The sequence below is a fragment of the Brassica napus genome, chromosome A7 (assembly GCF_020379485.1).
Source record: "Brassica napus cultivar Da-Ae chromosome A7, Da-Ae, whole genome shotgun sequence".
NCBI classification, from domain to species: domain Eukaryota; kingdom Viridiplantae; phylum Streptophyta; class Magnoliopsida; order Brassicales; family Brassicaceae; genus Brassica; species Brassica napus.
In genome coordinates, this window is record NC_063440.1 from 10,167,822 (window position 1) to 10,191,978 (window position 24,157).

General features: G+C 31.5%; 2 protein-coding genes across 2 annotated transcripts; both read left to right on the forward strand.

Annotated features, from left to right (window-relative positions):
* Positions 1 to 744: 744 nt before the first annotated feature.
* Positions 745 to 12,324, forward strand: LOC106435238 (probable LRR receptor-like serine/threonine-protein kinase At1g29720). Its single transcript, XM_048736619.1, has 25 exons — positions 745 to 972; positions 1,056 to 1,230; positions 1,314 to 1,385; positions 7,097 to 7,168; positions 7,235 to 7,306; positions 7,388 to 7,459; positions 7,580 to 7,651; positions 7,976 to 8,047; positions 8,125 to 8,196; positions 8,283 to 8,348; positions 8,431 to 8,502; positions 8,830 to 8,892; positions 8,960 to 9,031; positions 9,107 to 9,157; positions 9,233 to 9,274; positions 9,459 to 9,496; positions 9,640 to 10,025; positions 10,124 to 10,322; positions 10,460 to 10,480; positions 10,564 to 10,695; positions 10,785 to 10,903; positions 10,989 to 11,199; positions 11,300 to 11,531; positions 11,616 to 11,766; positions 11,845 to 12,324. Exons 1-25 carry the CDS (start codon positions 867 to 869, stop codon positions 12,232 to 12,234), a joined length of 3,030 nt encoding a protein of 1,009 aa, XP_048592576.1. The 5' UTR covers positions 745 to 866; the 3' UTR covers positions 12,235 to 12,324.
* Positions 12,325 to 13,179: 855 nt separating this feature from the next.
* Positions 13,180 to 22,434, forward strand: LOC106435237 (probable LRR receptor-like serine/threonine-protein kinase At1g29720). The gene is made up of 25 exons (XM_013876103.3): positions 13,180 to 13,395; positions 13,476 to 13,647; positions 13,721 to 13,792; positions 13,933 to 14,004; positions 14,180 to 14,251; positions 14,335 to 14,406; positions 14,514 to 14,585; positions 15,925 to 15,996; positions 16,096 to 16,167; positions 16,254 to 16,319; positions 16,396 to 16,467; positions 17,481 to 17,543; positions 17,850 to 17,918; positions 18,021 to 18,071; positions 18,164 to 18,208; positions 18,406 to 18,446; positions 19,655 to 20,025; positions 20,103 to 20,301; positions 20,428 to 20,448; positions 20,557 to 20,691; positions 20,788 to 20,906; positions 21,007 to 21,217; positions 21,314 to 21,545; positions 21,628 to 21,778; positions 21,891 to 22,434. The coding sequence occupies exons 1-25, from the start codon at positions 13,281 to 13,283 to the stop codon at positions 22,287 to 22,289; spliced, it is 3,036 nt and encodes a 1,011-aa protein (XP_013731557.3). The 5' UTR covers positions 13,180 to 13,280; the 3' UTR covers positions 22,290 to 22,434.
* The last annotated feature ends 1,723 nt before the right edge of the window (positions 22,435 to 24,157 follow it).

Sequence of the window (24,157 nt, forward strand, 5' to 3'; positions counted from 1 at the left end):
GACTTGGTTATTCCCTTAGAGAAAATATAAAAATGAAATTACTAATAAATTCAATAGAAACATATAAATGAATAAATAAGCCATGTTAGTTTTATGTATTATTTAGACTAGTAATCACAGTTTACAAATATTTAAACTTAGTATTGTAATTAACGTGGAACAAAAATTTAAAATTGCAAAACGACTTATTTTCGTGGAAATCTTTTAATGTGATATATACTTAGGATTTTTTAAAAGAATAACAAAATAAATATTAAAATTTACGCTAGCTTCAACTAAAATTAAATTTATATTTTCAAATACTTATTAAAATTGAAAATATTTATATAAATTCACACATTTACTTCCGTAGGGCAGGGTTTATAAACAAATAAAAGGACAAGAAACATCAAGCATTAACTATCGTGTAACTGTCCACCAATGCAACTTGCACAAACTGCTAGTTTGACAATACTTTTTTGGTCAAATATATAAGAAGACCATAAACGTAGTAAATAACTAAATATGCATAAAGTATGTATACTATCCAAGACCCTAGAAGACAATAAAGAAGATAATTATCCCAAAGCCCTTTTACAAAAAAAAAAGAGAAGATAATTATCCCATAAAATACGTATCGTTACTATTTACCATCCAATGATCCAAGAAGACCATAAGAAGTAGAGATAACATCCATAAAATATGTATATCACTACTATGTATATTCAACTACCAAAGAAGACCATAAAAATAAATAATATCCCTGCAATTTTCATTATGATACTTATTTAATATTAGTGTTTCAAAAAAAAAAAATACTTATTTAATATCTTCTTGATGATAATATTGTGACCAATCAAGTACACATACAAAAATCTTCATTAACAATGTGGATCTTCTTCTCGACTCTCTTTCTGTTCTTCTTCACCATCATCACAACCTTCTTGGCGATTCTGACAGCATCCACTTCGCAAGCTCTCCATCCAGATGAATGTATTAAATCAAAAGCTTAGTTCTTTTAATATCAAAGGTCAAACATCAACAACTTTTCCATGTTTACTCGGTAATTTGTGCAGTGAATGCACTTGGGGAAATAGCTACTACACTTGGAATAAAGAGACTGAATCTAAGCGATGGCGATCCTTGCTTTTCTAGAACTCTAAATATTGGTTTTGTTTCCGATGAGATGAAAAATACCATTGCTTGTGATTGTAGCTTCAACAATAACATGACATGTCATATTACAGAACTGTGAGTCTTAATCTTTTGTTTTCTCTTATCGAATATTTATTCTCTTCTGTACTAATTATTCTTATTTGGTTGAACAATCACAGAATTCTCATGTCCATAAGTCTTTCAGGGAAACTTCCGCCTGAGTTGGCCAAGCTTCAGTATCTCCAGAATATGTAAGTTTGGAAATTAGTTAAATAATTGAAGCTTAATAGACGTCGTTTTTTTTTTTGCTAAAAAAGATTAATCGATGTCGTTGGTTTTGAAAACTATGGTTCGTAAACTTTTTATGCAGAGGATAATTTTTAAACAAAAAAAAAATCACTCAGCTTTCCAAATCCCAATTTTGCTTGTCGATCTGACTTTGGTTCTTATAAAAATTTAACTAATAAATTCCGTATATAATTCTTTTGAATAATTTTTTTTATCAAAAACATTGGTTTTCCAAATTGTTTGATAATCTAAATTAACTTCTAACATCTAATTTCTATTTGCTTATTTGGATTTCTCCATTGCAGTTTTTGCACCAAAATTAGTGAAAAAAATTGCAGTTTCTAAAATAACTTTAGATAATTTAATGGCTACTCTTAGGTTCTGACTGTTTCCCGCTACCATCCAAAACACACATATTTTGTGCGGATCTTAGAGATTTACAACAATCATACAAAATTATATAAATTGCATCAAACTTTTTCAAACTTCTTAAAATCAAAAGTTGATTGCCGCTAGCATTTGAGGCTGCGGGTGAATAAAAAATATATAAAACATTTTCAAAAAATATTTAAAATTTAAACTAAATTTAGAAAATTAAAAAAAATAAATAATATTTATATATATATTAAATAAATTTAAATTCACTCACAGTATCATAATTTATTTTATAAAAACTTAAACCAAAAATATTCACTATAATTTTTAGACCTTAATAAATATACATATATAAAGATATATATATATATATATATAAACAAAACAAAATATTTTTTAAAATTTCTAACCAAAAAATATTCAAAACAAATTTTATTGAAATTATATCTTTTATCTATATTTTAAAAATAAAGAAACATAATATCATTATTATTTACATTATATTTATCATAATCATATGTTTTACAATTTTATAATGTTAATGTGTTAATATTAATAATTTATCATCAAACCATTGCAATATCTCATAATCACCTAGTCACAAATATTCTGTAAATGCACTAATTTCTACAAACTACTTAATAAATAATCCGCAACTATATACAACCGCAAACTCCAGTAACCGTTGCGTTTCAACCAGCCAGGTCCTTAATCTAAAATCTAAACGCATTTTTTTCAAAATATTATTTTTGTCATGATTAGAAAATAATATTTGTTTGATTTATATATTTTCTTCCATCTAGCATATATGGATCCGATTGGTAATGGCTGTAGCTTTAAATTTTTTGCTGTAGAAAAAAATCTGTAGACTTTTTGATGTGGCTTTAGATTTTATTGCTGTAAAATTTTATGGAAAGCACTAAAAAATTACTTTGGATATTTGGCTTTGCAGAGCATTTGTACAGCTGTATGTTATTTTAAGAGCTGTGGTTCCAAAAAAAAGTTAAAGCTTGATTGCTCTGAATTTGGTGTTGTAGAAATAAATAGGGCTGTGGACAGCACCTACAGCAACTACCAATCATCCCCTATATCATGTGAATTTTAATAATCTAACTAGATTTTGACCCGCGCTTCAGCACGGTTTTTTATGTAATAAAATGTTAGATATAAATTAATGTTTTGGTTTTGATGTAAATTATTAAGTTACAAAATTGTATTATATAAAAGAAAAAATGATTTTTTGTTTAAAATTATATAATTTATCAGTTCTTTTATTTGAGATTTTTATGCATACTCTTATGTTATTACGGCAATTATCCTTCGTATATATTTTATAAGAGTTAGAGTTGCTGAGTTGGTGACACATAAGATTTACTTGACAGATTTTGGGATAACTTAATTTAGAATAGATTCATATGGTTGTTAATAGTTTTTAGAAGTGTTTTGTTATTAATCCAGACCCATGTCAAACCCGTAAATCCGTTGATCCGTACATAACTGGTTTGAATTTAATTAAACCTGATAAGTAAAAACTGATAAAACTCATTAAACATTCAAAACTCATCATTACCCGTAATCTGATATTGGTTGAATCGATACAAACATATATAAAGTTGATTATATTTTGTAAAATATTCATATACCTTTTAATTGGATATAAATTTGAATAAACTATTTTATTTGTGATTCTTTAATTTTTTATAAAACTTTTACTATATCATTTAATCCATATGTGATATAAAAACTTTAAATTTACTGCTATAATGCTTTTTTTTTTGTTATTCATAGTCTATTATAAATGTTCTATTTTATTTTATTCTATATTTAAAAGTTAATTGTATCTTTTATTAATTTTAGCCAAATTCCTAATTTGGTAGAAAAAATCAAAAATAGTTAAATAATCTTTTTTTCTTGGAAAATGTAATTTGAATTGAAATCTAAAATTTTAAACAAAACAATGGTTTTTAGAATGGTACAAAAACTAATCTTTTTTACTTGTAAAATTATATTTAAAATTACTTTAAATTTAATTTTTAATATCTTTGATGTTTAAAAATACTTTAAATTTAATACTTTAATATCTTTAATATTTAAAAATACTTTAAATTTGATGTTAACAATGGTTTTTAGAATGGTACAAAAATAATCTTTTTTACTTGTAAACATTTTTACTTGGAATATGTAATTTGAATTGAAATCTAAAAATTTAAACAAAACAATGGTTTTTAGAATGGTACAAAAAATAATATTTTTTTACTTGTAAACTGAGTTGAAACAATAAATGAAACAGTAAAAAAATTAAAATTTTAATTTACCTTTTTAATATAATTTTGTCATGTTTAATTCATATAGAACTTCTATTTTATATAATACAGAATATAAATATAGAATTTATTAAAAATAGTATAGAATTTTATTTTCTTGTTTGATAATAAAATTCTAGTTAACATTGATTTATAATAATATTATATTAGTAATTATGGAATTAATTAATATATTATTTTATACAAATATTTAAAATTTTAAATAAGATTTTGTTAGATTCTTTCTCAACAGATTTTTTTTATAATTTTAAAAAAAATCATGTTTATAGTTGGTTTATTATTAATGTAAATAATAAAATGTGAGGCTGTTTTATATGTTTTTTATGATGAAAACTCTCTCTGCGAATGTGTTATGTTGCGGTTAATGATCTGAACCGAAGCAAACACAGCAGTATTTGTTATGGTGCAAGTAATGAACTCAATAGAAGCAAACATGGTTACCTAAACTATCCATCTGTTGGAAGAATTGTTTAAGATGCAACTCTCTTTGAAAGATGTAATATATATATATAAGAGACGGATATTCTATTGTTCTTATAATAATATACAAGAGCTTGACCCGTGCGGGTTTGGTTTTTACTTTTTATAAATTGTTTAGTGATATTCTTATAACATATAGGTTATTTAGATATTTTTAGGTGCCTACAAACTTACCCGGATCCGGAAGAATCCAACTTGAACTTTGTTCGAAAATTTATAATATCCGAACATAGTTTAACTTTAAATCAAAAAACTTGATATCCATAAAAACCGATATGTATCTGAACGAATACATGAATGACTGTGTCTAAATGATTTAGTAAACAAATAAAAATAATTTGTTAACCGGTTTGACTTCTAGTCCCTAATGGAGTAATTACATTTAGACACATGAAATTATTATGGTTAATACGTAAAATAAATGAAATCGAATTATAATGATAAATAAAATTAGTGAAGTAATTTGGAAAAGTAAAAACAAAATGTAAAAGACGTGATAAGATATTGTGCTTGTTCCGCAAGTGTAGGCGTAAATGTTTATTTAAGATTTTATGCTTGTTCATTTATTATAAGAGTAAAATCAAAGATTTTGTGATTGTTTTAATATCCTGGATTCTAAATTGATGTAGTTCCTTTATTATAGTCGTGGAAATCACATTTAAGAAAACAATGTAGTTCGTTTGAGTTATTAATAATGTTTTTCCTTCTTTGTAGTTCGTTTGAGTTATTTTAGGAAAACAATGAATATGCAGAAAAGACAATCATTTTTAATGTAAGATTAATTTAATTCTCAGTGGCACTTGGCTGTAAATATTGTTTAACTTTTAGGGGTGTCAATTCGGGCTGGCCCGGCCCAAACCTGCTAAGCCTGTAAATATTTGAGCCCGGCCCGGTCCGAAAATATTTTGGGCCTAAAATTCAAAGCCCAGCCCGGCCCTTATAGGGCTTTAGGGCTTTTCGGGTTTTTTTGGACTTTTCAAAAAATAATTTGTCGTTACTTCTATCTTTTTAATACATGTGATTTTTCATTAAAAAAATAGTTTCATTTTTTTGTTTTGAAATTTAAAGTGAGTTTAAAATTTTATTCTTTATAAAAGTGTTTTACTTTTTCGTATGCTTTAAAAACATATTATAAACAAACCAAATTTAATAAGATTTAAATAATCAAATATAAATTATAACTAAACATATATGAGAACAAAAATTATGATAAACATGGTCAAACGTTTCATTCTTTGTAGTTTAAAATAAATAAAAAGCATGTTGTACATGAGAGAAAAAAGTACATTTGAAAATTAACCAACAAAAAATACCGTAGGGTATTTTGATGTAACGTACATATAGCTAATGTTTCTAATCCAACCCTGAGCACATATAGTTAAGGCATTTTTTCTAGCTATATCTTTGGAACATACATCTGTCAATGAACTGATGTAAATAAAAAGTTATTCAGATAAATTATGAAAATTATAAATGATATAAATTTATTTATTTGAAGCTAACCATTACAAAAAATTATATATATAATATATATTGTTAATAATTTTTTTTTAGAGAAATTAATATTTTTTAGTTTACTATTTGATGCCTATAAGTTATATTTTGTATTCCTTTTGGTTTTACTTAATATTAACTAGGACTAGAACTAGTAATTTTTTTTTCTATTTCATACTTACAAAATGTAACTCCTATTCTTTTAAATTTTACATAGTATCAAATAAGATTAGGAATATTTCCCATTTTTATAAAATTTACTAAGTATAGATTTTCAAAATTTTCTATAATAGTATTTTATATTTATGTGTATTTGTTATAATAGTATTTTATATTTAACTTTTGCAGAATAAATATTTTACAATTAATAATATTTTCATTTTATTAATTTTCAAATCAAAAACCAAAAACTAAAAACCAAAATCTAAAACAACCATTCATGTTTTTCAAAAAACTAAAATCTACTGCAAAATCAAAAACCAAAAACTAAAAACTATAATCTAAAAACCAAAAACCAAAATTCAAAAACTAGAAACTAGAAACTAAAATCTAAAAACCAAGGAAACAATCATCACCTGAATAGTAGACACACATCATTAGGAATAATGGTACAATACTAAAAACTACAAGGCTTAGTATTATTAAATAATAATATTTGTAATAAAAAGAAAAACAATCAACCTGAAGCAAAAAACTTGAAAAACTTAGATTTTGGTTTTTGTTTAGAAAGAGGTAGTTATTTTAAAAACTAGTTTCGTAACTTATAGGAATCAATTTCTCAAAAATTTTGATTGGCTAAAAAATAGTTTTTTGAAAAACAAAAACTAAAAACTAGTCGAAAAACTGCAAACAATCAACCTCAGTTTACTTTTACAACTGCAAGACAAATTGGTTGGGCTTATCTACTGTTGTTGATTTAGCAATACATTTTAGACGAGGTACCATTGTATATTGTAGAGGTGGTTTTGAAATTTCATGCGAGTTTGTTCTCTTCTTTGCAGAACCCTGGTTCGAAACTACCTTTCGGGCACAATCCCAGTGGAGTGGGCTTCAATGCCATATATCACTTCGATGTTAGTTCTCTCTTTCTCCAATGCTTCATCTTCGTGATTTACGAGTAACTTTGAAATTTCTCGCAGTAAGCTCTCCGCCAATAATTTGTCTGGGCCTTTACCAACTTGGTTGCAAAACTTCAAGAATCTGAAAATCCTGTACGTCGTGTCTGAACTGTTTCCCACTTCTATGCCTTTTTGACTTGACCTACTATTACAGTAATGTGATCAAATTTTCAGAGGAATTGAAGGAAACCAGTTCTCCGGTACAATTCCTGATGAGCTTGGTAATTTAACCAACCTAACAAAATTGTAAGACAATCTTTGGCTTTGCAGGCATCTTGCTTCCGACCAGTTTTGATATTTTTCATCAGAAAATCTTTTGTTTAATGGAAAAATGTACCATGTTGGTGTTCTTTGAAACTGGTGCAGGCATCTTGCATCTAATAAATTTATTGGACGCTTGCCTGTCACTCTCGCTAGACTAGTAAACCTTGAGGAATTGTAAGTTCTTGCTGTCCTTTGAAATGAATGCTTTTCATAAGCTTTTTGCCTCTCTGTTTAAATCGAATACACTAATCCTTACTGACATAAAAAGCAGTAAATTTCACAGAGTTTAGAGACATTTTACAGAATTCTTTTGAAAAATAAGGTTGTTTTATAATCACCAGATTGAACTGAAACGTGTTTTAAAGCTTTCTAGCTGAGCACTTTATACATGCTTTATTACTTTGTAACATGTGTAGTTAAGTGTGTGCAAAGATTGTTCAGCAAACCTATAAACATAGTTATTTCGAAGCTCTAAAGTAGTTTGTTTTTATTTTGCAGTTGGATAAGTGACAATAACTTTAATGGAACCATTCCAGGATATATTGGCACCTGGTCTCGGCTTCAAAAGCTGTACGTAAGCTTTTCACTTAATTGCTATTTTTTATTTATTTCTCTTGTCGTTTCTGTTTATCAATTTTGCTCAGCAGATTTCTACATGCGAGTGGACTTAAAGGACCTCTTCCTGAAGCAGTGGCCCGCCTAGAAAATCTTGTTGATCTGTAATTGACTACCTTAACTATATATATTTTAAAACGGCAACTGAAACAGGATAATATTTTAAACGATTATACACATTCATATGCAGGAGAATTAGTGATACGACTGGGATAAACTTCTTTCCAAATATATCCAGCAAAGTTATCGCAACCCTGTATTTATTTTTCTACTGAAGCTTATGGTTTCTTCTGCCTTCATCAGAAACTTTCAAACTGATGTCTCTGTTCCTGTTCCAGAATTTTGAGGAATGTGGGTTTGTCTGGTTCAGTCCCCTCGTACATCTGGAATATGTCTAAGCTAAATAGACTGTAAGTTCTTTTAAATGATATGTGTAAACACTTTACAAGTTTGAATCTTAGAAATCTGTACCTACTGCGCATTGCGAATGCACTTGACATTGTACATTTATATGATTAAATAATTAAATTCACTAGACTATAGCACTTGTACGATTAGAGATCGTCACAAACTCATGAGTAACCACATAAAACATAGACTGCATGTGAGAATTGTATGCTAGTATGAAAGGATAAAAAAAATATTATTTACAGTCCTATTTATACAAACATAGGGTATCTAAGAATATTATGTGCATACCAAAGAATTAATATTTATATTTAAGTTGTTTACCGCAGCGATTTATCGTTTAACAAGTTGACTGGTGAACTTCAAGAAGTACAACAAGCACCACCACATACGTAAGTAATTACAATCCAGGATTTGAGTATTTTAATCAGAGATTGAGACTGACCGCTATTCTTTCAGCTATCTGACTAACAACATGCTTTCCGGAAACGTTGAATCTGCTTCTGTTTACCTCCACAGCAAATCTGTTATGTACGTTTCCACTGATTGTATAGCTTGAGAAATTGCCATCATCTCCCAACTAATATACTTCTCGGTTTTCTACAGTGATCTCTCTTATAACAATTTCTCTTGGTCATCGAGCTGTCGGGACAAGAGGTATGGACATGAAATGGAACATCTACAATCAAAAGTTTGATAACCTTCTCATGTCATATTTTTCTCTTCAATCAGTAACATCAATACATACCGAAGCTCATATTTGCAAAACAGTTTGTAAGTACAGTCTTTTCCTTTATCTTATAGCACAAATGGATTAAACTTAGTAATCTCTTGCTTTACAATACGAATAAAAGGTTATGGCCAGCACGCCACTATAGGATATAAATTTAGTCATATTTTAACTCTCGCTTTAGCTATGTTAGTTAGAAGACTAAATGTTATGATCTTATTGTCATAGGCTTCTTCCATGTGCTGGTCCAACAAACTGCAGCAAATGTAAGTACATATTGAGCAATGTTAACTTATCTCTAACATGGATTCGACATAGTCATAGTGTACTTTGTTAAATCCCTCTCGTTATATATACAAAGCTGTAAACATCTACTCTTTCTAATGGTGATACTCATTGTTGATCTTAGATCAACGATCATTGCATATAAATTGTGGCGGAGGAAATGTACAGATTAAAACCTCCTCAGGTAAAATCACTTATCAAGCTGATAACAGTACAACTGGTGCCGCAACAAATCACCACCTAGAAAACTGGGGAATCAGCAATACGGGTGACTTTACCGATGATACAAGTCATGATGACACCTACATAATTTCAACTAATTTAACACCATCAGGAGATTATCCTGATCTCTATAAAACCGCACGTCGATCTCCTCTCTCTCTGGTTTATTATGCGTTTTGCTTGGAAAATGGAGCTTACAATGTGAAACTCCATTTTGTGGAGATCCAGTTTTTAGACGAAGAACTAAACAGTCGTCTTGGTAGACGCATATTTGACGTCTATGTTCAGGTAAAGCGCCGCTAAGTATTACAGAATAATTGTTATGTTCAGTCTCATGCATGGAAGATTAAAGTTATTTTCCTTTTGTCCATTCTTTCACCTTGTAGGGAGAATTGTTCTTGAGGGATTTTAACATAAAAGAGGAAGCTAATGGAACTCTGAAGCCTGTTGTGAAAGTGGCAAAAGCTGTTAATGTGACCGACCATACGTTAGAGATTCGGCTGTATTGGGCAGGGAAAGGGACAGTACTCTTTCCCAAAAGAGGAAACTATGGTCCTCTTATCTCTGCAATCTCCTTGTGTCATAGTAAGAATACTTCACCTATGCCAAGTCTCTGCTTGAACAAATATATATATAAGACTATTTTTTCCCCGTTATTTGTTGCATTTTCGTGCTCGCCTTCACTTACTTGTTGCAATAATATCCTTGTTTAAAATTTTCAGGTCTGGAGAAAAATTGCGGAGGTTTTAAAAAAATACTTTGTGACAAACATCTTTCTGTAAATTGGTGTATACATGCATTAACACTTTTAATGTCTCATTTGCAGTGGAGAAAACAAAGTATACTTATTATCCACTAATTTTTGGGGTAACGGGTGCCTTGGTAGCGATAATTCTATTGGCTTTGGGATTATATGCTCAGAAAAGATGCAGAGGCGACACAAATATGAGAGAAAGAGGTATCAAAGTTCCCAAAATATATGAATCCCTTCTTTATATTTACTCATAACAATACTGATAATTTTCTCTGTGGACCTGGTCTCAATAGATTTGAGAGCCCAGTGTCTGCAAACGGTTTGGTTTACATGGAGGCAACTGCAAGCTGCAACAAACAATTTTGATCAAGCCAACAAACTTGGAGAAGGAGGTTTTGGATCTGTATTCAAAGTATTCTAAGATATAACTTCTTCTCATTTGTATATACTTGAGAAAACATGGCTGTCCTTTTTCTCATATGAGAAACTTAATTCAGGGAGAGCTTACGGATGGAACTATCGTAGCAGTCAAGCAGCTTTCTTCCAAGTCAAGACAAGGAAACCGCGAATTTGTCAATGAGATAGGCATGATCTCAGGTCTTAATCATCCAAATCTTGTCAAACTTTATGGATGTTGTGTTGAAAAGAATCAACTGCTGCTTGTGTATGAGTACATGGAAAATAACTCCCTTGCTCTTGTGCTGTCTGGTAAATAAAAATATTCAGCTCTTCTTTATGTTTTGAATCTAATTCAAATAGACGTATTTAATAACAACGTCATTTCTCTTTGGCTAACCAACATTTTCAGAAAAGAGCTCCCCAAAATTGGATTGGGCAGCAAGGAAAAAAATATCTGTGGGAATTGCAAGAGGGCTCGAGTTCCTCCATGAAGGATCGATGATCAAGATGGTTCACCGTGACATTAAAACCACTAATGTGCTTCTAGATGGCAACCTTAATGCAAAGATATCTGACTTTGGATTGGCTAGGCTCCGTGAAGAAGAACACACTCAAATTACCACCAAAATTGCAGGAACCATGTAAGTATAGAACATATAACAAAACAAAAAGTTGCACCATACCCTACCAAAATTAGCTTAGTATGGGTTTCTCTTGTGATGCAGGGGATATATGGCTCCTGAATATGTACTATGGGGTCAACTAACAGAGAAAGCAGATGTGTACAGCTTCGGGGTTGTGGCAATGGAAATTGTCAGTGGAAAGAGTAATACTACACCGAGGGGAAGTGCTGATCACGTCTCCCTTATCAACTGGGTAACTTTTTGTTAGCTTTTCTTCTTTTGTTTCCCATTATAAGTCTTGTGAAACATGCTCTTTGACATCAAATATCAGGCTTTGATGTTGCAACAAAAAGGGGACATACTTGAGATTGTAGATCCAACGTTGGAAGGTGATTTCAACAGCAAAGAAGCCGTGAGGATGATCAATGTTGCCCTTGTTTGCACAAATTCGTCTCCTTCCTTACGGCCAACCATGTCAGAGGTTGTGCAAATGCTAGAGGGAGTGATCGAAATAGCACAGGTTATGGCAGATCCTGGTTTGTATGGAGATGACTGGAGCATGTCAAAGCTGAAGGACAATGATACACATGGAAGCTCGAGCATGTCTGGTGTGACAGATCAAACAACAATGACAATGAAATTCTCTGTTTCTGGTTCTGATCTATACCCAGAATCTGTGATCTCAAACTCCACAGTAGAGTTTCCTTCCTCGTCAGTGTAATATCAAAAGCTGTAAGAATGCCTACCTCATATGAGTAGAACAAATGTTTGTAAAATTATCATATATCCTTAAAGATTTTTTTTTTTGTCATCAACTATCCTGAGTTAATTTCTCTTTAGGATATTTTTTGTCTTTTTTGAAATTCTAAGACACAATGTGCTAGAGGCACACTATTAGGGAATCTAAAATGTGTTTTGGACAAAAATGTCCTCTGCCTTTGCCTAAGGAGAAATCAAATTTTGGTTGATCTGTTAGCTTTTAGTTAGTTATGTAAAGATAGAGTTTAGTTAGAAAGTTATTAAGATATGTGTATTAAAAAATGTTTTTTTCTTGATCACTGGATTGAAAATTGGTTTTTATTTTACTTTTTTTTTTGAAAAAGAAATATAGAAATAACTAAACGAATGGTCACTAAGGCGTCATTTATATGGTTTGTTCCAAGGAAAACTCATAGTTCCCGACTAGCTTTAACTCAATAAAACAACTGACTCAAGAAAAAAGAAAACAGAACGATTAAACACATCAGTAACCACAAAAACCCTCGCCTAAATTTATTTTACACTGTCTCGGTATAAATATAAATCAAGAAAAATGCATAAAAGAAATAAAGAAAAAAAAATTATGTTTTTTTGGTCGGACAACTTACCTGGGATTAGATCTCGATCGATCAGAAAGTTGGATCGATTGATCACTTTGCTCGCATACACCAGATCGAGCTTTTGTTGGAAAAAAAGAAGGTCAACTGCGTCCATAGACCGCAGCGTCTATGAGCTACTAAATTAATCAACAAAACATACTAGGAGACATGCAATATCAAGCATTCAATAACTTGTCTGTTACTATTAATTATAACTTGGAAGTTAACATTATTAATTAATTTTTGACCCTATATATCTCTATTAGTCAGTCTCCGACGACCCAGAAACTCGTAAAAAGAAATATAGCAACCATACTTTTCCGTTTACTATAAAAGGAACTATTGTATCCCTATGTAATGATAACACCGGGAATAACCAAAAATACACATACATACTTAATAATTTAATATGGATATGTCGATAGTATTCTCAAGTTTCATTTTGTTATTCACCATAGCCACAAGCTTCCTCGCAGCTCAAATAACACCAGTGGCTTCACCAGCTCTTCTTCACCCAGATGAATGTATGAGAAAAATCAGCATTTCCAATCCATATATATGTATTTTATATAGTCAATAATTTTTCTTTTTGAGTATTATGCAGTAAAAGCGCTTGAAGAGATAGCTTCTACACTTGGAATTACGAAACTGAACCTAGGCAATGGAGACCCTTGCGATTTAAAAAGACTAAAGATTGATGTTGCTCAGGATCCAACGAGTGAGAACATCATTGTTTGTGATTGTAGTCGCAACAATACATGCCATATTACAGATTTGTGAGTCTTATTTTTCAACCGTACGTCTTTTGTTCGTTTTTTCCATTAAACCAATGATTTGTGTGGCTATCAGAACGCTCAAGACCCTCGGTCTTCCGGGAAAAGTTCCACCAGAGTTGGTCAAACTTCAGTATCTCCGATCAATGTAAGTTTTACTAATTCAATTTTTAGTCTGAGGTTTCAGTTTGCAAGGCATCCTCGTTAGTTCTTTTTATTATTATTATAAGAACATTTGGTTCTAGCTATAAAAAAAAGTTTATAGCGAGTTTTTGCTCTTCTTTGCAGAGACTTGTGCCGAAATTACCTTTCGGGATCAATCCCGATGGAGTGGGCTTCAATGCCAGAACTCATTTCCATGTTAGCTCTCTCTCTCTCTCTCTCTCTCTCTCTCTCTCTCTCTCTCTCTCTCTCTCTCTCTCTCTCTCTCTCTCTCTCTCTCTCTCTCTCTCTCTCTCTCTCTCTCTCTCTCTCTCTCTCTCTCTCTCTCTCTCTCTCTCTCATGATTTGTGACTAACTTTGACTTTTTACTCAGCTCGGTCTGCGCGAATAATCTTTCTGGGCCTTTACCAACTGGTTTACAAAATTTCAAGAAGCTGGAATTCCTGTACGTCTCTATTTTGTTCCCATACATGTAGGGATCATTTTAGTCACAAGTCTGATATTACAGTAATGTGACCAAATTTTCAGAGGTGTTGAAGCGAACCAGTTCTCTGGTCCTATTCCTGCTGAGCTTGGTAACTTGATTAGCCTAACAGGATTGTAAGACCCATTTCCATCTTAACCATTATCCAAAATTACAATAATCTTTTGGTTTTATTGGAATAAGAAGCTATAGTTTAGATGCTTTCTGAAACTGGATATCGCAGGCAACTTGGGTCGAATCAATTTACAAGTACCCTGCCTACCACTCTTTCCAAACTGGTGAATCTCAAGGAATTGTAAGTTTTTTTTCTGTACTTGTCGATACAAAATTTCAAAAACAACAAAATATAGGTTTTTTCGTCTTTGTAACCGGAAATGCTCATCTTTAATTACTTAAATATTAGTAAATTTGTACAAGTTCATGAGGAAAGGGACATATTTTGCCGTAAGCTTTGAGTTCAAAGCTTTCTTGTTGAACATATTTCTTTGAACTTATATCTAAAGCTTCTACTGGTAAGCTCCGTACAAATACGTGATTCTGAAAATATTTTACTAATTAAAAAATGGAATATAAATAAAAACAATGATGCTAATAATTTAAATTTTAAATTAGTACAAATAATTTTTAAAATTATAAATAAATATGTAATAAATGAAATTACACTATGATTTGATTTTTAATAGCTTAAAAATTTAATATGTAAATATTGAAAATATGTTAAATAATTATAGTAAGAGATTATTATTTTTATAAACATGTAACAAATATTGAGTTGGATGTTGATATTTCGATAGATTTGTATTATTGATGTTCTCAGTATCTTTTTTGCCCCAAGTCATACGTGTTGACGGTGTTGAACATGTTCATCTAACCTACTATAAACAAGCACTAGTTAACAAAGATATGATAGCTTGCTACGCGAGTTAAAAAATATATATATGTTAAAAGGAAAAACACATAAAAAGAGAAAATTTGACATAAACACGTTTTGACATAAACAAATTTTGTAGTTTTAAAAAAAACTATATTTTGTTACAAATCTGAACTTATTGAAAATCCAGTTGACTGTATATTTATAATAATCCACTTATTTTGATTTTGAAATCTGTATAATCTGTTTGTTTGACTTTAAAATCAATGAATTTATCAAAATTTCTAAATCCAAAATGTATTTCTAAATTTACTAAACTACTAGAACCAATAACCCCACGTAGCTTTTTTTTTTGTAATGGTTTGGCATTAATATTTATAATGAAAACCCGTTTTATAGTATAAGTTATATTTCGCTATTCCAGAAAATTGATCCAAATGTACAAAAAATATTTAGCAATCTTTATCATGGAAATTTGAAATTAGTAATATTCAACTTAATTTTATTTTTTGTAATTCTGAGATTTTGCATTATTACTAGTCAAAACTCTTATAGGTTTTGTTTGTTTTTGTTTGCAAAATAGTATATGCTTTGTCTTTTTCGTAGGATGAATAGTTTGGTTATGACTTGATTTCACACTGAGGAAGAAATGCTCAAGAAAACCTATAAAATATTTAAGAAGATAATTTTAACAAAGCTGACTTAACATTTTACCCAAAAAAACTTTAACAGATCTCTAAACTAGTTTTGTCTTCATACGCAGTCGGATAAGTGACAATAAATTTATTGGGATCATCCCGCGCTTCATAGGCGACTGGTCTCGGCTTGAGAAAATGTAAGCTTGTCTTTAACCAATAACTGTAGTTGCTCTTAAAGTGTGCGTTTCTGCACCGGCTAACCTGCATGTGTCGTTCATTGGGTTTATGATCAACAGACATCTATTTGCAAGCGGACTGAAAGGACCTATTCCTGATGCACTTGCCCGCCTAGAAAATCTTATTGATCTGTAATTTCTACCTTCAAAAGATTAACAAAACTACCACTGAAATAAGACTGGTGTTTTAAGTGATGTGTTCATCATATCATATGCAGGAGAATTAGTGATATGACTGGGATAAACTCCTTTCCAAATATATCCAGCAAATCTATGAACACCCTGTAATAATTTTCTACCTCTCATCTTGTTATTTGAGTTTATTGTAACTCACAAACTTGAGTCTTTGTCCTTGTTCAGGATTTTGAGGAATTTGAGTTTGTCTGGTCAAATCCCTTCTTTCGTCTGGTCCATGCCAGTCCTAAAGACTCTGTAAGTTATTTTTTGTGATGCATGTGACGAACTTGTAAGTTTAAAACTTTATCAAACTAGCTTGTATATGTTTCACTTTTTTTTTTTCTGCTGAGAAGTTTGCATATGACTGTGGTTCAAAAAACAAAAAGATTTGCATCTGACTGGGTGTGTACATTCATTGATATTGTACAGTTTTATGCATAGAGTTACGGAGTGTACCGTTATAGATAGTCCCGGGCTCATGGGTAATGATCATTTGAAATGCATCGTAGAGAGAAAAAAGCAAACATAATGTACGCTGTTATTCCTACATTTCTTCTCTATTTCTTATTATATAGTCATTTTCTGTGTCTTCTCATAATCTGTATTTATCTTAACCATTGGAATTAGTGAGAAACCAAATTTTAACAATATGTTATTATTGTCGAAATCTAATTGATTGGTTGATATTATGATGTCTCGATCCCGTTTGGAAAAGTGTTTTTTATATATTACATGTTGAAAAAATCAACTGATTGACATGACTGGATGCGTTCAGGTTCAGTTATGGAGATTGTACAGTTATATGCATATTGGTATTTTCTGCGTCTTTCCATCATCTGTCGTTTTCTTAACCATTAGTTGAATTACTGAGCAAGCAAATTTTAACATGATGTTATTATTGTCGAAATCTAATTGATTGGTTGATATTATGATGTCTCGATCCCGTCTGGAAAAGTGTTTTTTATATATTACATGTTGAAAAATCAACTGATTGACATGACTGGATGCGTTCAGGTTCAGTCATGGAAATTGTACAGTTATATGCATATTGGTATTTTCTGCGTCTTTTCATCATCTGTCGTTTTCTTAACCATTAGTTGAATTACTGAGCAAGCAAACTTTAACATGATGTCATTATTGTCAAAATCTAATTGATTGGCTGACTGGATCTTTTTGGAAAAGTATTTTTTATACATAACATGTTGAAAAATCAACTGATGACATCTTGGGCTGGTTAATTACAATTTATAACATGTTGTTTGCTGCAGTGATGTATCATTCAACAAGTTGAGTGGTGAAGTTGACTTACAAGGAAAAGTACCCAAATATACGTAAGTATTACAAACTGGGACCAGGGACAGACGTACGTCTTTGGCAAAGGGTCATGTGCCCGCACCCCTCCCCATTTTTTTTTTTTGGTTTGATTAAATTGTTCCTAATTTAATGAACCAACATAAAAAGTGCCTCCGCTTCAGAATTTTTTTTTTGGTTACTTTTAGAATTGTGCCTCCAACTAAAAACGTTTCTAGATCTGTCACTGATTAGGACCAGGACTTTTAAAGAGTTGAAGACCTTTTCATATGATCATACCTCAGAATCACCCTCGAATAATATATTGTTTCGACATGTTCTTTTAGCTATTTGAATGATAACATGCTTTCTGGAAACGTTGGATCTGGTGCTTTCCTCAACAATGAATCTTACATGTAAGTTTAAGGCCTTCACTTGTTTTGTATGACTCAGAGAAATTTGTGTTTGTGTCAGCTGATCATCTTCTTGGATTTGTATATTTGTTTAAATCTTCAAAGTGACCTCTCTTATAACAATTTCTCATACCCATCTAGCTGCCCGGACAAGAGGTATGAACATGAATTTTGTGTTAGATACATAATCTACTTTCGCTTATAACCTACTTTTGTTGAAGTTTATGTTCTATTTTCTGTTGAATCAGTATTAACATTAATTCATACCGGAGCTCATATTTGCAGAAAAATTTGTAAGTGCACTCTTTTACTTTATCGTCCAACAATCGAACAACAAGAATTGACTAAACTAAAAAAAAAAGAAAAAAAAAGAACTGACTAAACTTAGTAATCTCTTGCTTTTACATACAGAACAAAAAATGATTTGAATATCTCCTGCCGTTGAGATGCCTCAATACTTTTCTTATAATCTCATTTTCTTTTCTAACAGAACTGGACTTCTACCATGTGCTAGTCCAATAAAGTGCAACTGTAAGAGCAACTCTACCACATCTATATATTTGTCTCTAAATGTTTTATAGAGGACATTCTTTACTAACTTATTATATTTAATTTAAAATAATAATTGTTATTTTTCAACTAAATATGGATGGAAAAATAACTTCATCTATAATTGAAATAAGAATCAGCAATCATTTATTTTTAGAAGCATACATTGCAGAAGAATTCTCTATTTAAAAGCTCTTTTATTTTATTTTTAAATAGAAAAGTACATTGGAGATATTGTAAATAATTATCCGTTGAACTCATTTCCAAGATGCATTAGATAACATGGCATCTCTAATCAGAGCCAGTTGTGGCCATAAGCTGATGAAGCACTAGATTGGGGCTAATGGTTTTATATAACATTTTGGGGCCAAATTTACTGTATTCTTTCAGATCAGGTGGTTTAGTTTCTTAAGGTTTATGAATAATGCATTAGGATCGAAGCTCTGACAAGACTACTTTTCCTTTCTTAATGATCATGGGTAGGGTATGCAAAATATTCATAAATTTTTATGATCACGAGTACGTTTCGATTATAAGTTTTTTTTATCACGTTATGTTCAAAAATTTGGATACTCATAATTTTATTAATCAAAACAAATATTAATATATAATATCTTTTCAAAACAAAACAAATCAAAAATACAAAACTTTTTTAAAACTGATATTCGCTTCAGTCTGATATATATAATTAATTTTTGATCTATACCAGTTTTACAGTATTTTGATTCACAGATTAACTATTTTTTTGCAAGAATTTATTAGAAACAATCAAGTACCCAATTAAAATATTTAACTTTAACAGATAGAATCAAATATATAAATAAATATAGATTTTACCCGATATCTGGTATAGTGGAAAAGCAAATCAAATAATAAAAGTCTTTCTAGATAAAATGGAGCAGACAACATATACCTTTAATATCTCGTAGATTTACATTACGCCCACCCCTAACATGGGTCCCATCAAATAATGCTATTTTGGTCGGTCCACCAATATTCAAGAATGTATCATGATTCTCTTTTCTGGAAAAAATATATTTTGTTCATGCAAAAACCTCATGTTCATATTTTGTTCATGCAAAAAACACATTTTCATTCTTATATTTATATTTATTCTGTCTCTAATACTATGATGGACAAAGGATCTGTCTCTAATACTTCTGATGATGGTGATAATCGTTCAATTGTAGATCAACGGTCTCTACATATAAATTGTGGTGGAGACAACGTAGTTATTACAAACTCTTCTCATAAAATCACTTATCAAGCTGATAACAATGAAACCAAAGCCGCAACAAATCAGCACTTTGAAAACTGGGGAGTAAGTAGCACAGGTTACTTGCCGAATGATATATACATCATTACACCTACATTTGCATTACCCGAGAATTCTCCTGCTTTCTATAAGTCCGCACGTCAATCTGCTCAATCTCTGGTTTATTATGCGTTTTGCTTGGAAAATGGAGTCTACAATGTGAAACTCCATTTTATGGAGATTCAGTTTTCCAACGAAGAACCTTACAGTCGACTCGGCAGACGCATATTTGATATCTATCTTCAGGTAAAAGGGCACTGTTTAGTGAGTAACTGATCATTTCTTGAAGTTTACTTGCTGATATCCGTTTTCTCTATTGTTAGGGAGAATTGTTCAAGAGGGATTTTAACGTCAAAGAGGAGGCTAATGGAACTCGAAAGCCTATTGTGAAAGAAGCTAACGTAAATGTAGCTAATCATTTCTTAGAGATTCGGTTGTATTGGGCGGGAAAGGGGACAACTCTCATTCCCCAAAGAGGGAACTATGGTCCTATTATTTCTGCGATCTCCTTGTGTCACAGGAGTTAGTACCCATGAAACTCCTTATCTTATTGTTTTTGTGTATTTCTTCACTATCAAGTAGCTACTTTCATCTTACTAGTATTGGTTCCTGTCACCTCATGAGAATATTCATCTTTCAAAATTTCAGGTTTGGGGCCAGGATGTGGAGGTACAAAAAGAAAAAAATTATTACTTTCTTAGAAAATTTATGTAGCTTGGTACTTGTATGATGCGTCACGTAGTATATATATTTACAATTTTTATGTTTCATTTGCAGCGGAGAAAACAAAACATCGCACTTATTATCCACTAATTTTCGGGATAACGGGTGCCTTGTTAGCAGTTATGTTCCTGGCTTTGGGATTATATGCTCAGAAAAGATGCAGGGGAGACAAGAACACAAGAGAACGAGGTAAGATAGTTCACATTGTATGAATTGGTTCCATTTACATAACTGGTTCATTTTAGCCATTAGCAATGATTTTTCTTTGGGAACTTGAAAACATAGATTTGAGAGCCCAGGGACTGCAAACTGTTTGCTTTACATGGAGGCAACTGCAAGCTGCAACAAACAATTTTGATGAAGCCAAAAAACTTGGAGAAGGAGGTTTCGGATCCGTATTCAAAGTATGCAAAGACAAATGCCATGTTCTTATCAAACATACATAAAAAAAAAGGGTTGTTTCCTGTTTTTTTTTTTGCCATTGATATGAGAAACTTAATGCAGGGAGAACTGTCAGATGGAACTATCATAGCAGTTAAACAGCTTTCTGCCAAATCATGCCAAGGAAACCGCGAGTTTGTCAATGAGATAGGGATGATCTCAGGTCTTAATCATCCAAACCTTGTCAAGCTTTATGGATGTTGTGTCGAGAAGAATCAGTTGTTGCTTGTGTATGAGTACATGGAAAATAACTCCCTTGCTCTTGCTCTTAATGGTAAATAATAGTCACTCATTATTTCATTGAAAATACATATATGTTACCACATGTAAACAATTGTAATTTTCTTTTGGTTTAATATTCTAATTCCAGGAGAGAGTGCTCCAAATTTGGACTGGGCGGCTAGACAAAGAATTTGTGTAGGAATAGCAAGAGGGCTTGAATTCCTCCATGAAGGTTCGATGATTAGGATGGTTCACCGTGACATAAAAACCACTAATGTCCTTCTAGACGCCGACCTAAATGCAAAGATATCTGACTTTGGATTGGCTAGGCTTCATGAAGAAGAACACACACACATTAGCACCAAAATTGCAGGAACCATGTAAGTATAGAACATTAAACAACAACAAAAACTGCACCATGTCAAAAGAAAAATTTCATTATTGGTTTCTCTTATAATGCAGTGGATATATGGCTCCAGAATATGCATTATATGGTGAACTAACCGAGAAGGCAGACGTGTTCAGCTTCGGGGTTGTGGCAATGGAAATTGTTAGTGGAAAGAGTAATACGAAACAAAAGGGAAGTGCTGATCACGTCTGGCTTATCAAATGGGTAAGCGTTGAGTTTTCCTTACTCTTTGTCCCAACTGAATCACAATTTTAGTATTGACTGTATATTTCTGTCACTATAAGTTTACTGAAACCGTTTTTACATCAAATCTCAGGCACGGAAGCTGCAACAAACAGGAGACATAATGGATATCATTGATCCAGTGCTCGAAGGTGATTTCAACAGAAAAGAAGCGGAGAGGATGATCAAAGTTTCTCTCGTTTGCACAAACTCGTCTCCATTGTTAAGGCCAACAATGTCAGAGGTTGTGCAAATGCTAGAGGGAAAGATCGAAATAACACAGGTTCTGTCAGATCCTGGTTTATATGAACACAACTTTAGCATATCAAAACTGAGGGGCACTGATACACATGGTAGCTCGAGCACTTCTGGTTTGACTGATCAAACAGAAACGACAATGAAATCCTCTGTTTCTAGTACTGATCTCTACCCATTATACCCCGAGTCCATGCTTTTAAACTCCACACAAAACTTTTCTTCCTCAGCATTCTAACATCAATCGCTGTGTGCATTGCCTTGTCTCTTATGAGAGACAAAAGGCTTGTAAGTTGTCTTATATCAGTAAAGATGTCTGAAACCTTATATTGTCATGGATCTTTGTGAATGTTTTTTAAATGGAATAATATCGTCTTATGAAACTCTCTAGTGCTCGCTGAACTAAATTCTCTTTTTTTTTCTCCATTGAATATATTTGAATGGCATGCAAAAGACACAAAAAAAAAAGACAAACTCAATGATCTTTTTTAACCGAATCTAAAACTATTTGTTTATATAAACACTTTAAAAACAATAGTTTTAAGTTTTGATACTAACTTTCTTTATTGGATGAAATGGTACATTGGTTCATCTCGCTTTTTCTGTTCACTGCCTGTTATCTCTGGTTCAACGCATTGTGGCCATCTTGAAAAATGCAAAAAATTACTCATCACAACGACCGATGATCGAGGCCTCGAGTGTTTATCAGTGTGCCCGTTCTTTATCCTCCTTTTCCATGGCTTCAGTATAATACCCATGTCAGGAACATAACCCGTTTCTAATATTTCGTATTTCAAACTCTTGTCTCAGATTGTATCCATCTCTCAGTGCATCAAGAGGGCTAAGATTATCAGGTGAAACCAGAGCATCGATGCCCTCATGAACTACCTTAGCTTCTTTCAAAGATTTAGGTTTACTACCGCATTATTGTTGATGTAGCAAATTTTGAGTTCAACAAAGGCTGCATCACAGAATAAGTCACAGAAATCTACATCACAAAAACTGTCAATTGCCACAACAAAATAAAGGATGGTTTTAGTAATTAAACCACTCAACTAAAGATGAATCGTAAATAAACCCCGACTAAAATTTCAACGAAAAAACCCTCAACTTTAATTTCGTTAACGTTTGTCACCCTCCATCACGGTATTTTAGATTGAGGATGATAGACGTTAATGAAATTAAAAATTGAGGGTTTTTTTCGTCGAATTTTTAGTTGAGAGGTTATTTTTCAATTCATCTTTAGTTGAGGGGTTTTATTACTAAATGCCATTAAATACTTAAAAATCTTTATTATCCACTTATGCATTATTTAAAACTCTTACAATCAATTTATAAGTAGTTAAAAATAATTTATAAATTCTTATACATTACTTTATCAGTTTTTATAACCGATTTATAAAGCTTTACAAATATTTTAATACTTTTATAAATGATTAATAAGGTTTAATAATGATTTTATAAGATTAAAGATATGGTTGTTCGCCATATTACAAAAAAACATGAAGTAAATAAATAAAACAAGGAAAGTAAATCAAAGATATTGTTTTGTTTATTAATATGGTAGGAGAATAATGTATTGGTTCAAAAATAAATAAGACACTACAAGAAAACACAAGTTTTACGAGGGCAGTTTTCCTCGTTACTTCGTCGTAAAAGCAGTGTTACGACGAATTAGCGAGGAAACGCGTTTCGTCGTTATACGTTTGTCGTAACGCATATATCCTCGCTAATTCGTCGTAAGTTAGCGAGGAAATAATTTCGTCGTAAAAGCGAAGGAGGATATTTCGTCGTAAAGACCACGTAAAGATTCCACGTAAGGACGTCGCTAAGTTTCCTCGTAAATACCACGAAAAGCTTTCCTCGTAAAACCCACGTAAATAAATACTCGTAAAATTAACGTAAATACCTTGAGAGCTTTCCACGTAAAGAAAACGTAAAAACCTTGATAGATTTCCACGTTATTTCCATGTAAATGTTTCCTCGTAAAAACCACGTTAAGCTTCCACGTAAAGAAGCCGCAAAATTAGCTACGAATTTACTTCGTTTCATTATTTTATAGAAATATAAAAAATTATAATTATAAATATAATTATAAATATAATT

What these genes read in the sequence shown, in the direction of transcription:
- LOC106435238 (XM_048736619.1), top strand. Translation starts at nt 867, where the DNA reads ATGTGGATCTTCTTCTCGACTCTCTTTCTGTTCTTCTTCACCATCATC. An exon ending in TCATATTTGCAAAACAGTTT is followed by an intron (nt 9,275 to 9,458) that starts GTAAGTACAGTC and finishes TTATTGTCATAG; the next exon opens with GCTTCTTCCATGTGCTGGTC. An exon ending in CACAAATATGAGAGAAAGAG is followed by an intron (nt 10,696 to 10,784) that starts GTATCAAAGTTC and finishes TGGTCTCAATAG; the next exon opens with ATTTGAGAGCCCAGTGTCTG.
- LOC106435237 (XM_013876103.3), top strand. Translation starts at nt 13,281, where the DNA reads ATGGATATGTCGATAGTATTCTCAAGTTTCATTTTGTTATTCACCATA. An exon ending in TTGATTAGCCTAACAGGATT is followed by an intron (nt 14,407 to 14,513) that starts GTAAGACCCATT and finishes TGGATATCGCAG; the next exon opens with GCAACTTGGGTCGAATCAAT. An exon ending in ACCAAAATTGCAGGAACCAT is followed by an intron (nt 21,546 to 21,627) that starts GTAAGTATAGAA and finishes CTTATAATGCAG; the next exon opens with TGGATATATGGCTCCAGAAT.